Raw genomic sequence first — 13372 nt, 5'->3', positions numbered from 1 at the left:
GTGGTGGCTCCTCCTTTTTGCAGGATACTCCTGCCAGGCTTAGGTCTCCCTTTCCCACCCTTGCCTAGCCCTGGGCCTTGGAGTTGATATTCCTTGAGTAATTGGACCTGAGATGGGAGGTATGATCCTTGATTGTACACGCATATGAGTCTAGTGTGAGAGCGAGGTGTGTGTGAAGCAGATGGGTGAGAAAGATGAAATGCTGTGGGTGTTCACGTCGGCACCTGAAATTGAGGTCCAGCCCCTCAGAATCAAACCAGCAGGTGTGTGAAGAGGGGCTGCCTGGAAACATCGGGGAGGGAGTTGGGGGAGTCCAAACTACAGTCTTCGTTCTGTTCTTCTAGCCAGTGATGGTGTCTGGAGTGCATCATAAATTGAATACTGAACTGTGGAAACCTGAATCCTTCCGGAAAGAGTTTGGTCATCAGGAGGTCGACCTCGTTAACTGTAGGACCAATGAAATCATCACAGGTGCCACAGTAGGAGACTTCTGGGATGGCTTTGAAGACGTTCCGAGTACGTAATAAAGACCTTTTAAGAGGGTTCAGAGGTGAAAGGAGGGGACACAGGAAGAGCAGGAGTAGGAGGCTCCTCAGTGACCGTGGGGGTATTTCCCATGAGTCTGTGTTGAAAATCGGTGTCTTGTCTGCTCCTCCCCTTTGTTTTCACACAGTTTCATGTCTTGAGCTGAGGCGAATTCAGCTTTTAGTTCATTAGAGACGAGGTTTTTGTCATCAGTCTTTTCACAGGGCTCCATGTCTGCTCTGTGATGGGAATGCGGTGCTTCCACCTGTGGCCCAGGGGAGGGTCGCTTTAAAGCAGTGCTGTGGTTTTATGTGTCTTCAAGTATCTTTTTTTCTTTTTAAAATTATTGCTTAGCAAGACAAGTAGAGCTGAAACTGCCAGGGAATGTGAATTGAGTTATACAGAGGATCTCTTGGTCACTTCCTCTTTCACTGGGTGGCGGCAGAGCGCTGGGCGTGCAGTGGAGAAGGCCTGTGTGTCTGGGTGCCGAGCCTGGCCCTTTCGGTATACTGACCAGTCAACAGACTGTTTCCAAGAACATGAAGTCCAGGCAGGGCCCTCAGATTCACAGGAGATAGCCATCGGCCATGATGCCCCAGCTCTGCTCAAGTGTTACTCTCAGTAATAAGGTTTGCTCTTCTTTTTAATACACTTTAGTCTTTCTCCTGTTCTCTTAATCCTCATTACCCACATTTATGGGCTATAGACCATACCTTTGGACCTTGGTAACAAAATGATAGTTAATTCTTCCACAAGGGGCAATTGTGTTTTCCAGAAGTAGATGCTGAGGTGAAGTTTGGAGTGCAAGGTGTTCATTAGGGCTCAGCGGCATTTCACAGGTGATGTGAGCATCTGAAATGCAGGGGGAGGCAGCAGGAACAGGTAGAAGTCCAGCTGCCTGCAGACCCCTGATGCCTTAGCCATCCTGGCAGGGGGTTCTGGGGCAGGTTTTGCCCCTCACTGTCTTGTGTTGGGCTGAAGTGGGAAATGTCAGGGCCTCTCTACCCCTTTGTCCCTCAGTCTCTAGATGCAGATGGTTCCAGGAGGGGCATGACCTGGCATGACTGCAGCTGGGGAGGCCCTCGGGGTAGCTGGGCAGTAAGTCCTTCCTAGGGGAGGATCTCAGCAGCCTATCTGTGTGTGTACCATACTGTGCTTTCCCAGTGACTCAGGTTCATATCCTGATTCCTGGTATGTTCTTGATAAGTGTGTGAGCTTGGTCATTTAACTCCTCTGGGGCTCACACTGCCTCTTGCATACAAACTCAAGGCAGCCCAGTGTCAACGGCAGACTGCCTTTTCCAGAATTATGATTCTGCTGCCACCCACCCAGCATACCACCCCCACCGAAATCCCTGCTGTTTTCAATATATGTCGAAGCCTATATTTGTCTGCCCTTGATGCCTCCAGGAGTACACAACTATTTGAACTGTTATGGGACTGCGCTTGGTTGACTGCAAAACATTACATACATGTTAGTCCTTGAGAGCACAATTCTAAAGTCAAACCCAGTTCCAATTCAGAGTCTGTCACTTAACAGCCAGAAGACCTTGGGCATCTATTGAGAGTCAGTCTCCTCATCCAAAGGTGGGAATGCTAAATAGTCCTAATCTCATTGGGATTTGGTTTAGTTGTGAGAGTGGAATGGTTGAAACCATGAGCAAAGGCTGGAACTCAGAGAAACTAGAGTGGCTTTCGTTGCTCCTCCTCAGTTATCAGCACTGCTGCCTTTCCAGTCTAAGCCTCTGGGTTCTGGTTTGTTGTCACTGTCTGCACACGGGGACTCAGAAAATAGTTTTGACTTCACCTTTCATGTATCATCTAGAAGATGGCAGGGGAAAAAAGAGTGGGCTTTGTTAGCCCTTGTCCCTGGACAAAATACCAACTCATCTCAGTCTCTGCCTGCACAGAACAAACCATCCCTATTCATGCTGGCCTCGGAAAACTGGGTTCAGTAGGCAAGCAGGGGCTTTATTGTAAGGTGCGTGGCTGTGGGTCTGTCAGGAGCTGTCACATCTCCCAGAGCACACTGCTCAGGAAGAGCAGACTGGGCCTGAGAGGGACGATGGCTGAAACGTCACCCAATCATAATGGCAAAAGGGTGCGGCTATAATCTGAGAGGACAAACAGCTGTTAAATAAGTGTCCAGAAAAGGCAGGGCCCTAATACGAATTAGTTGATGATCTTCATTTTGCTGCCCCTTGCTGCCTTCTGAGTACAAATGGATTTCTTGGCACTGTGGAAATAAAATAGTTGGCAGTTGGCAGTGGTAGTACTAAAGAAAGATAATCTTTACATACTAATTATATCAGGTTATGGGCATTTTGTAGAGAAAAGCAAAATATATTTTATTTGCATTGTTGAGGTATAAAATGCTAATTTGTCCTTTGTGTTGGCTGTGTCTGCGTTAGGAATAGTAACAGTTCAGTTACTCTGCTTGCCTTTCAGATCGCTTGAAAAATGAAAAAGAACCAATGGTGTTGAAGCTTAAGGACTGGCCACCAGGAGAAGATTTCAGAGATATGATGCCTTCCAGGTATGAGGAGGGAGGTGAGGAGAGGTGATTCTGTTCTTGACTTAGTAGGGTAAATTCTTTTCTGAGGTGGGCAAGGAGAAATGGTTCTCAGGAAAATACAAAAGGTCCCATAATTTCACTGGTGCTTATTTTCATTTCTATTCTAAAATTTTTGGAGACACATGTATTTTTAAATGAGATGAGCAAGTTATTAACTCTTAGATTTGGCTGAATGATGAAAGTTCCATGTGTGTATAAGATAGCTCACTGAGTTAGACAATAAAACATCTGAATTGGTAGATCTATTTTCCTGATTCAAGCTTGAAAAGAGCTTTAGAACTAATTAATAATGTGCCCCTTTGTGTTAGTTCTCATGCTCAGGAATTTATTGCTCAGGTCTGAAATATTCCAGATCATTTCAACCCATTTTTGTGGTATAGGAGAGAGAGAAGTTCGTAATTACTGTAATTCTAGTCTTATATACTGTTGATGATAGGTATCTTCATGTTCATGATCACAGAATTTTTTGTTTCTTCCTTTTGGTGTAGAAGGAACAAAACAAATCAGACAATGATGAACTAGGAGGACAAACTTATTCTGGAATCCTTGGTTCTCCTGCCCTAGGTTTGATGATCTGATGGCCAACATCCCTTTGCCCGAGTACACAAGGCGAGATGGCAAACTGAACCTGGCCTCCAAGCTGCCAAACTACTTTGTTCGGCCAGATCTGGGTCCCAAGATGTACAATGCTTATGGTAAGGAGAAAAGGGCTAACTTTAAAACATCGTAATGGAAAGAAAACAAGTCACCATGTTTGGAAAGTTGACTTTTGGGGAGGGGGAGATGGAAGACGTCCATAAAACTAACAGCACAGCAGCAGTTTTAATTGTTGCCTGTTTCCTTTCCTTCCTTGATCACATGTATAGGTATGTCCTTTCATAGTGCAGGACAAGTCCAATTTTGTGTTCTTTTCTGCATCTATTATCATAAAATCGATACATGTTGCTAGTGTTCAGTATAATTTTTTATGGTTGCGTCGTACATTATTGAACGAATGTAGTTTTTAATCATTTCTGTGTTGATGAACATTCAGAGCAATCTGCTAGCATTGTTTTAATACCTGCTGCAACTTAAATTCAGTGTTCTCCGTTGGTGGGTAGACGTTCAGTTACTTAAGTTAGTATTGAAAGCTCCCTTTAAATTGGATTTTTATTGTTTGGACATAACTATGTCAACTGTCCAACAAGGAGGATTGCTCAGGATAGGGATTAGTTTCTACATTTACCAGAAGCCCCTTTCATCATTATTAGTGTGCCCGACCAGTTTTGTGTTTAGGGCTGGGCTGAAGATAGCCATTTTGAAGGAATTATTTACCAGTTTATTGTGGGATGACATTTCCAGTTTTTGGTTCTTACAGTGCATTTCAGTTAGTCTTTTACATTATTTGACCCCCATTTTTTTCAGTTGTTTTTAAAATTACTTCTTTGATTTTTGCTCCTTCCTCCCATAATTACTTACAATATCTCCTAACGCCAATGTCTTTTATACCTGAAGGTGGCAACCCTTGTGAAGAAAGGACAAAGTTTGTTGGTGTGTTTGCTGCTGGGGACAGTGTGGGGACTTGGCTCCCAGTGCCACAGTTTTCTTATGGGGGAGTCAGCCCAGGAACCACCAGGAGTGGGGCCAGGGAACATTCGGAGAGGAGAGAGTTTCTGTTGGGAAGCTCCCAACGGTTGATGCCCAAGAAAGTTCTGCTGGGGTGTGGTGAAAAGTGGTCCCTGAGAGGGGACACAGCAGGCAGAAGTCCCTGCCCACTCCCTGTGCTTGTCAGTCTCTGTGGAGAGCCCTGCATATCCCGTGGGTCCTGTGGCATTTCTGGCCCAAGTCCCCTTTCCTTGAGCCCTTCAAAGCCTGATCAAAGCAGCTGGATAGAGGGGCTCTCAGGGTACACTCTGTTTACAGTGGGGATTTACAGAAATTATGTAATTGAAAGCATTTTTCCATAAAAGTAGGTGGTATAATGCTACGTAATGGTTGTCTATACTTGGCAGAAATCATGAATTTTGTAGGGCAATGGATGGCTGAGGAGTTCTCAGAATAAATTGCCTGCTTGATTTAAATAGCTTAGCAACATGTCTTTTCTTCCTAGGCACTGATAGATGGCAGTGTTACTCTATAAAAGTTTTCCTGTGGCAAAGTTGTTCATATCCAGAAATAAGCATTTAGGTTGAAAATAATGGCAATGTTTTCATTTTCTATACCTTATAAACATTACTAAATGGCAGTCTTTCTCCACAGGCTAGTTGATGGAGTAAATGGGCTCTCTAGACAGATCATTTAGTCCAGTCTTTCTCCAGCTCTGTCACCACCCACCCTCGGTTTTACAAAGGGGAGCCAGGACCTGGGGACAGTAGAGGGGACACTGGCCTGCTCGGGATCTCCAGGGGGCAGCTCGTGGCAGGTCTGGGATGAGAACATAGGTCCCTGATTTCTAGCCCATGTCCCTAGCCCCTTCCCACCCCAGTGCCACATCGCCCTGCAGATCTGACTGAGCTTATGTTTCTTTTCATAAAACTGTGGTGTTTTGTTTCAAGATTTTCTCTTTTCTGGGGATCCTTTCCCTCGTGACATTTGTATTTTATAATCTTGGTTCCATCTGAGTTCAGGCTCCCTTAGTTCAGAGACTGGTTTCATCAGAGGTGCAGTCATCTATGGCTGGGATTGGGTGGACTTTGGACTGATGGGGCAGGGTGGGTGTCATTTCCTTCCTCTTTTGGCGTTTGCAGCCTTGATGCCTTGAGGCCTGTTCTCCAATCCTAGTGCTTCCTCTGGATCCATCCCCTTCTTCTACCCTTAGTGCTGTCTGCCATCCTCAAGTCTGGGTTTATCAGTCCCTTATTTTTATAGTTTTACCATATTTATTTGTATTCATGAACAATATTGTTTCTTTTTAATCTGCTTTTGAACTTTATATGGATAGATTCAGATGATTTTTATATTTATCCATGCTATCATACATAGCTGCATTTATTTCACTCTTCTTCTACCATGTTATCTTTTTCCTTCTTAAAGTTAACTTGTTTCCTTTTTATTATGGAAATATTTCCAAACACACTCAAAGCTTGTGAGTCTATTACAGCAACTCCTACATTTTTATCACCCAGTTCAATAGCTATCAACTTTTTGCCATAATTGTTTCATAATCCCCTCCCTTTTCATTTCTCCTTCACCATTTTAAAGCGTATCTTATGTATGCTGTCCTTTCACGTCAGTACCTAGTACTTTACCTACTGCTTGGGGCTGGCATTTCAGCATGTTGGAAAGGAAGGAAAGCAAAGCAGGGCTCTAGGCCTTGGTCCCAAGTTGGAATTATGGGTTGCCCCCTCCTGGGTGTAGTCCTCTCCTAAAACCACAGGTCCAGGTGGGCCAGACGTAAGTACCTTGGCCTCTGCAAAATAAGAGGGACGTTTCCGAGGCTGCAATTTACAGCCATGCTGCTTTCTACTGCCCATTCAAGAAGCATATACAAGAATTACTTAAAAAGGTGCGCTCCTTACCCTGTGGCTTGTGAAGAGAGGCCTCGGATTCAGGGATTAATCCTGCTGAATGGCTCTGTATTATGTGGGAGTTGCTTCTTACCTGGTATGGAAAACCACTTGCTCCTCTGGAGTCTGTGTAGAGGCTACACCTGAGGTGTCAGGGATGGGCTGTCCAAGGACACTGGGGAGCAGGACGAGCCGTCCCCTGTGGATGAGAGATGAGGGTCACAGAGGGGCCCTTGTGCCCTGCCTCACCCTTTTTCTTTACAGTTGAGGGAACCAGGGACCTCCTACACTGAGTTACAGCCATGTGAGGTCCCAACTCAGTGGCTATATGGGTGGGTGGTTTCTATCAGACGCCTCATCTTAAGTCCCAGTAACGTCCCTTTGAGCCTTTTATCCTCCATTATTGATCCCATCCAGGACTGCATATTGTATTTAATTGTCAGTCTCTTTAGTTTCTAATTCTTTTATTTTTAATTGTGGAAACATACATACAACATAAATCTTCCTCTCCCAACCCCTCCCAAGCATGATGCATTCCATGGGATTAACCATATTCACAGTATTGCGGTACCCTCCCCACCACCCATCACTAGAATTTTCCTTTCCCCTCAAACAGAAACCCTCCAGTCATTCTCTATAACTTCCCCCTTCCCCCAGCCCCCCTCCCATAACCTGTAGTCTGTTTTCTGTCTCTTGTCAGTTTGCGTATTCTCTTATTTTCTTTCTGGTTACCGTCAGGCTTAAATGTAACATCCTAAATCTAACAATCTCGTTTGCTTTGATACCAGCTTTCCTTCAGTAGAATGCACATGGGATGTTCCTGTGTCCTCCCACCTTTACGTATCCTTGTCATAAATTACATGTTTATCATCATGAGTCCAAAACCATGATTTATCATAACATTTTATGTATTTGCCCTTTAGATGCTGTAGGAAGTAAAAAGTGGAGTTACAAACCAAAAAATGCAATAGTGCTGCATTTATATTTACCGTGTCATTGCCCTCACCAGAGATCTTTATTTATTTGTGCGGCTTCGACCTATTGACTATTTTCCTTTGCTTTTCAATCTGCAAAACTCCCTTTAGCATCTCTTGTAGGGCTGGTCTAGTGGTGATGAATTCCCTCAGCTTTTGTTTACCTGAGAATGTCTTAATCTGTTTTTGACAGTCTCACCCGCTGTAGAATTCTTTGTTGGCAGTTTTTTGCTTTCAGGACTTTAAATATGTCTTTTCCTCAGCCTTTTTGCCTCCATGGTTTCCAGTGAGAAATTAGAACTTAATTTTATTGAGGCTCCCTTGTATGTGGTACTTTGCTTCTCTCTTGTGGCTTTCAGGATCTATCTTTGGCATTTGACAGTTTGATTAAAACGTGAGGCAGCATGGGTCTAATTTGGGTTTATCCTGTTTGGAGTTCATTGAGCATCCTGGATGTGTGTATTCATATCTTTCGTTAAATTTGGTGTTTTCAGCCAGTTCTTCCAATTTTCTCTCTGCCCCTTTAGCTCTTTTTTCTACTTCTGGGACTCTACAGTGCATATGTTGGCACACCTGATGATTCCACATTTTTCTTCATTTTTTCTTCCTTCTGTTCCTCAGACTGGATGATTTCAGTTGTCTTGTCTTGAAATTCATTGATTCTTTTCTTCTCCCAGATCCATTCTTTTTTTGAACCCCTCTTAGGGAATTGTTCATTTCTGTTACTGTGGTCTTCAGCTCTATTTGGTTTCTTTTCATGGTTTCCATCTCTCTGCTAATACTGTCTTTGTAATTTTATCTATCATTTTCCTGATTTCTTTTAGTTTCTCTGTCCATGGTTTCCTTTAGTTCTTTGAGCATATTTAGGACCATTTTTTAAAAGTCTTTGCCTGGAATGTCCAATTCTGATCATCCTCATTAATAGTTTCTAATGCTTTAATTTTCTCTACCTGGGCCACTGCTTCCTGTTTATTTGGATGTTTTGTAATCTTTTGTTGAAACCTGGATATTTTGATATTTTAACGTGTTATCACTGGAAGGTAGATTCTGAGGTGTCTATTCCTTAAGCTTGTATCCAGCTAGTGTTATGATAGAGATTTCCTTAAGTGCCGGGAGCTAACAAAAAAAAGAACAAAAGAAAGAAAATGTCTGTCCCAGTCTTTGCGGATTGACCTGTGGGAGTGTTGTCTTTTACCTTATCCACACAGAAACCTTGGAGAATAACTCCAGATCAGAGCATAGGGGCCTTTCTGCATGTGCCTTGCCTGGGACAAGTGCATGTGGCCCTAGAGGTCCCCTATTTACGCAGTTATGAATGTCCCCTCCTCCCTAGGAAACAGCTTCCTCGTGGTCCAGGCACTGTGTGTTCTGCTAGCAGTCCCTTACCCCAGGCAGCACGACTTGACTGCCCTCACACAGAATCCTGTGGGAGAGCTCAGTGAGCCTTCCATTCGCAGGTTCTAGGACAGGCAAGTCCCTCCGGCCACCACCAGTGAGACTGGGCCAGACAGTCAAACTCCCAGTGTGTACTCAAGGGTTACCGGGACAAGGGATCCACATTGGGAGGGGTGGCGGAGGCGCCACGAGACCTACCGCTCTTAAGGAGCCTTGTTCTGGACTCGGCACTCATCCTGTTGCTGCACTACTTTAACTGTTTTCTGGGGCTTTGAGAAAGATGCTTCTGCCAGATCTTGCGGGTTGTTTCAAGTTTCTGCTGGGGCCAGATCCCTGAAACTTTTCATGCTGCCGTCTTGATCAGGGCCTCAACTCGCTGTCTTGGGGGAGACCCTGGGCTTTCCTCCTGCCCCAACCCCTCCCAGGCTGTGAATGCCAAAGCTCAGGGTCACCTGGTTGAGCAAATCTCCCTTGGGCAAAATCCAACTTCAGTAGTCGGCCCTATCTTTCTTGCTCCCTGCTTTCTAGTTTTTGGCTTCTGACTATTCTTTCTTGCTAGTATATCGATTCACTACAAAAATTATTTTCAGTGATTTTATCCAGAATTTTTAGTTTGCACAGGAGGTCTTTCAGGTGCCTGTTCTGCCATGTCACCAGAAACAGAAGTCCTAAAATTGTTTTTATTGTTTTTGCCTTTTATTTTCATAATTAAATATTTGATAAAAGATCTTTTTATTTCAAAGTTGAAAGTACAATATTAAATATTATTATGATATTTATATGTGATATATATATATATATGATATGCTATCATGTTTTACATAATTAGAAGAAGTTTTTAAATTTTGCTACCAGGTACCTCCCCATGTGTGGAAAAAACTACAGCAGGCCTTGTTATCTTTAGTAACTTGAGGCATTTTCATTTTGCAGGATTAATTACTCCAGAAGATCGGAAATATGGAACAACAAATCTTCACTTAGATGTATCTGATGCAGCTAATGTCATGGTTTATGTGGGAATTCCCAAAGGAGAGTGTGATGAGGAAGAAGGTAGGTTCCTGAAATGAAACTGGGTTGCTCCTCTGTGGTAGGGACCATGGTCTGATGTTTGCTTTCTCTCACTTAGAAGTCCTTAAAACTATCCAAGATGGAGATTCTGATGAACTCACAATAAAGCGATTTATTGAAGGGAAGGAGAAACCAGGAGCCCTCTGGCACATATATGCTGCTAAAGACACGGAGAAGATACGAGAATTCCTTAAAAAGGTACGCTCCTTTCCTGTGCGGCATGGAAGGAGTAGCCTCTGATTTAGGGGTCTGTATTTTCTCTTTAAAAAAAAAAAAAAAAGTTCTGAGTGGCTTATTATATTGTGGTTTGCGGGGTTGTTTCTTAGCTTTACTTGTGTGAAAAACAACCTGCTCTGCTACTTACAACAGTCCATATAAAGGCTGCATCCTATAGCTATCAGAGAAGAACTGCAAATGAAAATATGGTCACATTTATTACTAAAAAGGCTACATATCATGGCCACTTTGAGTTCCTGTTTGGTCAGTCTTGCTGCCTTTTTTTAGAGAGTTAAGTTCTGAGGGAGAAAATTCAGTATATTCCCGATACTCATGATAGATACGTAGCTGTGGATGCAATAATTTTTTGAAAGAATAGTTTAGAAAATAGCAGTAAAGTATGTCGTGAACTGACTGGCTTGCTGGGGAAATGTCACAGCCTCCATGGTTAAATCTGTACATGTTGGATTAGACAGGCTGAAGGTGCTGAGGAGTAGGATATGTAACCGATAAGGCTCAGACCTCTGAAAAGAGGGGCCTGTCTTTTATGCCTGTGTTTCACATAGTGCATTAGGTTTTTGTGCTCTGCCTTGGCTGGTTCCTCTGATCATCTTGTAGCATCTGTCTATTTGCTTCTGTTGCTTCGAACTTCAGAAGTTTGTGTATCAGTCTTTGGCCCTGGGTGGCCATGTTCTGTGTGAGTGACCAAATCCCTTTTGAGTTTGTCCATTCTCGGCTTGGGAAGAGTCATCAGAAAGTGATTCCAGATTTCCCCGGTAGTTGTCAGGTCATTCAGCAACGACTCTGGTTGGAGGCCCCAGTCAACTTTTTAACTTCTTTATGACCGAGGCTGCCAGTTGCAGTCCAGGTGTTGGTGCCTGGTACTCTTCAGTTGCTGGTGAGGAAGGGGTCTCCTAGCCCTGGCACCATGTAGGTCCTTAGTGTTTGCTGAAATCAGGGTGCTTCTGGCTGAGACTTGACTCTTCCAGAAAACCTGCCAGTCACCATGTTGTTCCTTTGATGGTGTCACTGTGAGTTTGGGCTTTGCAGAAACTGGATCTACAATAACAGGCTCTTTTTTCAAATTTAATCTACACTTATTTGGGGGACTTTCTGTAGCTCAGATTATTAAGTGAATATGGGTTTTAAATTAACAGCAAAGCAACAAATTTATTTCTAAGGAGCTTGAGCCCACATATATTCAAAAGTCGTCTAAAACATTGTCCAAATGCAGTATTTATAAAAATATTCATAAACTTCCACTCACTGTTTGTGGGAAGCCACATTATCTTCTAGTCTTCAGTTGGCTCATTCAATAAATGTTTTTGTTTTTTCCTACCAACAGGTGCATTTAATTTGTCTTTTCCTGACACAGGAAAGTTGAAGTTGCCTGACATTTGCTGACAACCAGCACTGCTCAGGGGGAAGAAATGCCCTCATTTGACCTTATTGTGTTGCCCAGTTGCACAATATTTTGTATGTTTCCTAGGTATCAGAAGAGCAAGGTCAGGAGAACCCAGCAGACCATGATCCTATTCATGATCAAAGCTGGTATTTAGATCGAGCCCTACGAAAGCGTCTTCATCAAGAGTATGGAGTTCAAGGCTGGGCTATTGTACAGTTTCTCGGAGATGTGGTATTTATCCCAGCAGGAGCTCCACATCAGGCAAGAAACCATTCCTTGATTCTTTATTTTGTCTTTATGCCATGAACTTTGAGTGTGTTACTGATGTGTCATGGTGTTTTCCAGGTTCATAATTTATATAGCTGTATCAAAGTGGCTGAAGATTTTGTTTCTCCAGAGCATGTCAAACACTGCTTCTGGCTTACTCAGGAATTCCGCTATCTGTCACAGACTCATACCAATCATGAAGATAAATTGCAGGTAAAAGTAGCACAGATTCCTGGCATTCTCTGACTCTGGCTTAATGACCCTTTAAGGCACTGGCCATATAAAGAAGGTCAGTGAATTTGATAACATCAGTCATTTCTAGTTCTGTGTATGTAAAGGAAGAACAAACTGAGGAAATCTCACCTTATTTGATACCGTTAGATTCTGTGAGGCCTATGCAATCTGAAAGGTAGTATTTTGAAAATGATTCCAGTAGTAAATTATGTAATATAAAGCTGAAAAATAATGAGACTGTTCTCTAGGATTTTGCTCCTCCCTACAGTCACCAGGAATGAGTGTGTGGCATCAAAGCCCGTGGAGAGAGGAAATGAGCTTCTAACTGCTTCACAGGCGGCATGCGTATGAAATTCTGGCCTGAAAGAGCCCTGGGGCCTTTCCAGGAATGACATTTCATTTGGAGTATTGAGTTTTAAATTCTGATTGAGATAACTGGCAGTAAAATTGGTTGGGGAGGGGCAGTGGAGTTTACTGTTACTGACCCATTTTAGGTTTAAAGGTAAAATGACTATTTTCTTCCATTAATATTAGGTGAAGAATGTTATCTACCATGCAGTGAAAGATGCAGTTGCTATGCTGAAAGCCAGTGAATCCAGTTTTGGCAAATTCTAAGGGTCCCGGAGACGCCTTCACACCTCTGCACAACGGAAGTGAATTCCCGGCAGCTGTTCAAACTCTTCAGGCAGGATCCCTGTGGACTTTGAGATTCATGTTACCTCATCATCTTTTTTAAACTGTACCTGACTTGTAAAGGGTACTCTGTCTAATGTATATTTCTAGTGTTTACAGACACTAAATGTGTATATGTAGTAATTATTTACAGAACATTCATCCTTAAACTGTGACTTCTCACCTAGTGCAGAACTTTTACCAAGCTGTAAAAACAAAACAGTATACCTGCAGTTATGCCCAGCTGTTTGGCTGGACAGCTTAGTCATAATGGGTCTGTAACTACTGGGAATCACTGCACAGTTTATTTGGGTTGTATTTTGTGTTGGGTCTGTCTGAGTACTCCCTACCCCTTAGGGTTCAGAAGAGCAATGGAGGAAATGACTGCTAATGATACAGTTCTGACTATATTACACAGGACTGGCATTATATAGCAGAAATAACTACTGTACACTTCTTGGGGCTAACCATCTTTAGTTAAATGGAATTTTAATTTAAATGAAGCTTTGCTAATTTTAAGTGTTAAGCATTTTGCATTAAAATATTCATATAATATT

General features: G+C 42.9%; 1 protein-coding gene across 2 annotated transcripts in view; it reads left to right on the top strand.

Annotated features, from left to right (window-relative positions):
- KDM3A (lysine demethylase 3A) overlaps positions 1 to 13370 on the top strand; it is a 63237-nt gene extending 49867 nt beyond the window's left edge. For both annotated transcript variants that reach the window (XM_037806530.1, XM_037806529.1), the window contains exons 19-26: positions 345 to 516; positions 2973 to 3060; positions 3664 to 3794; positions 9884 to 10003; positions 10080 to 10219; positions 11727 to 11903; positions 11988 to 12122; positions 12678 to 13370. In XM_037806530.1, coding sequence (XP_037662458.1) covers positions 345 to 516; positions 2973 to 3060; positions 3664 to 3794; positions 9884 to 10003; positions 10080 to 10219; positions 11727 to 11903; positions 11988 to 12122; positions 12678 to 12758 — 1044 coding nt within the window. In that variant the 3' untranslated portion in view covers positions 12759 to 13370. The remainder of the gene's footprint in view (positions 1 to 344; positions 517 to 2972; positions 3061 to 3663; positions 3795 to 9883; positions 10004 to 10079; positions 10220 to 11726; positions 11904 to 11987; positions 12123 to 12677) is intronic.
- The last annotated feature ends 2 nt before the right edge of the window (positions 13371 to 13372 follow it).

This window comes from Choloepus didactylus, chromosome 17 (assembly GCF_015220235.1).
Source record: "Choloepus didactylus isolate mChoDid1 chromosome 17, mChoDid1.pri, whole genome shotgun sequence".
NCBI lineage: Eukaryota > Metazoa > Chordata > Mammalia > Pilosa > Megalonychidae > Choloepus > Choloepus didactylus.
This window is presented reverse-complemented; position numbering and strand designations above follow the sequence as displayed.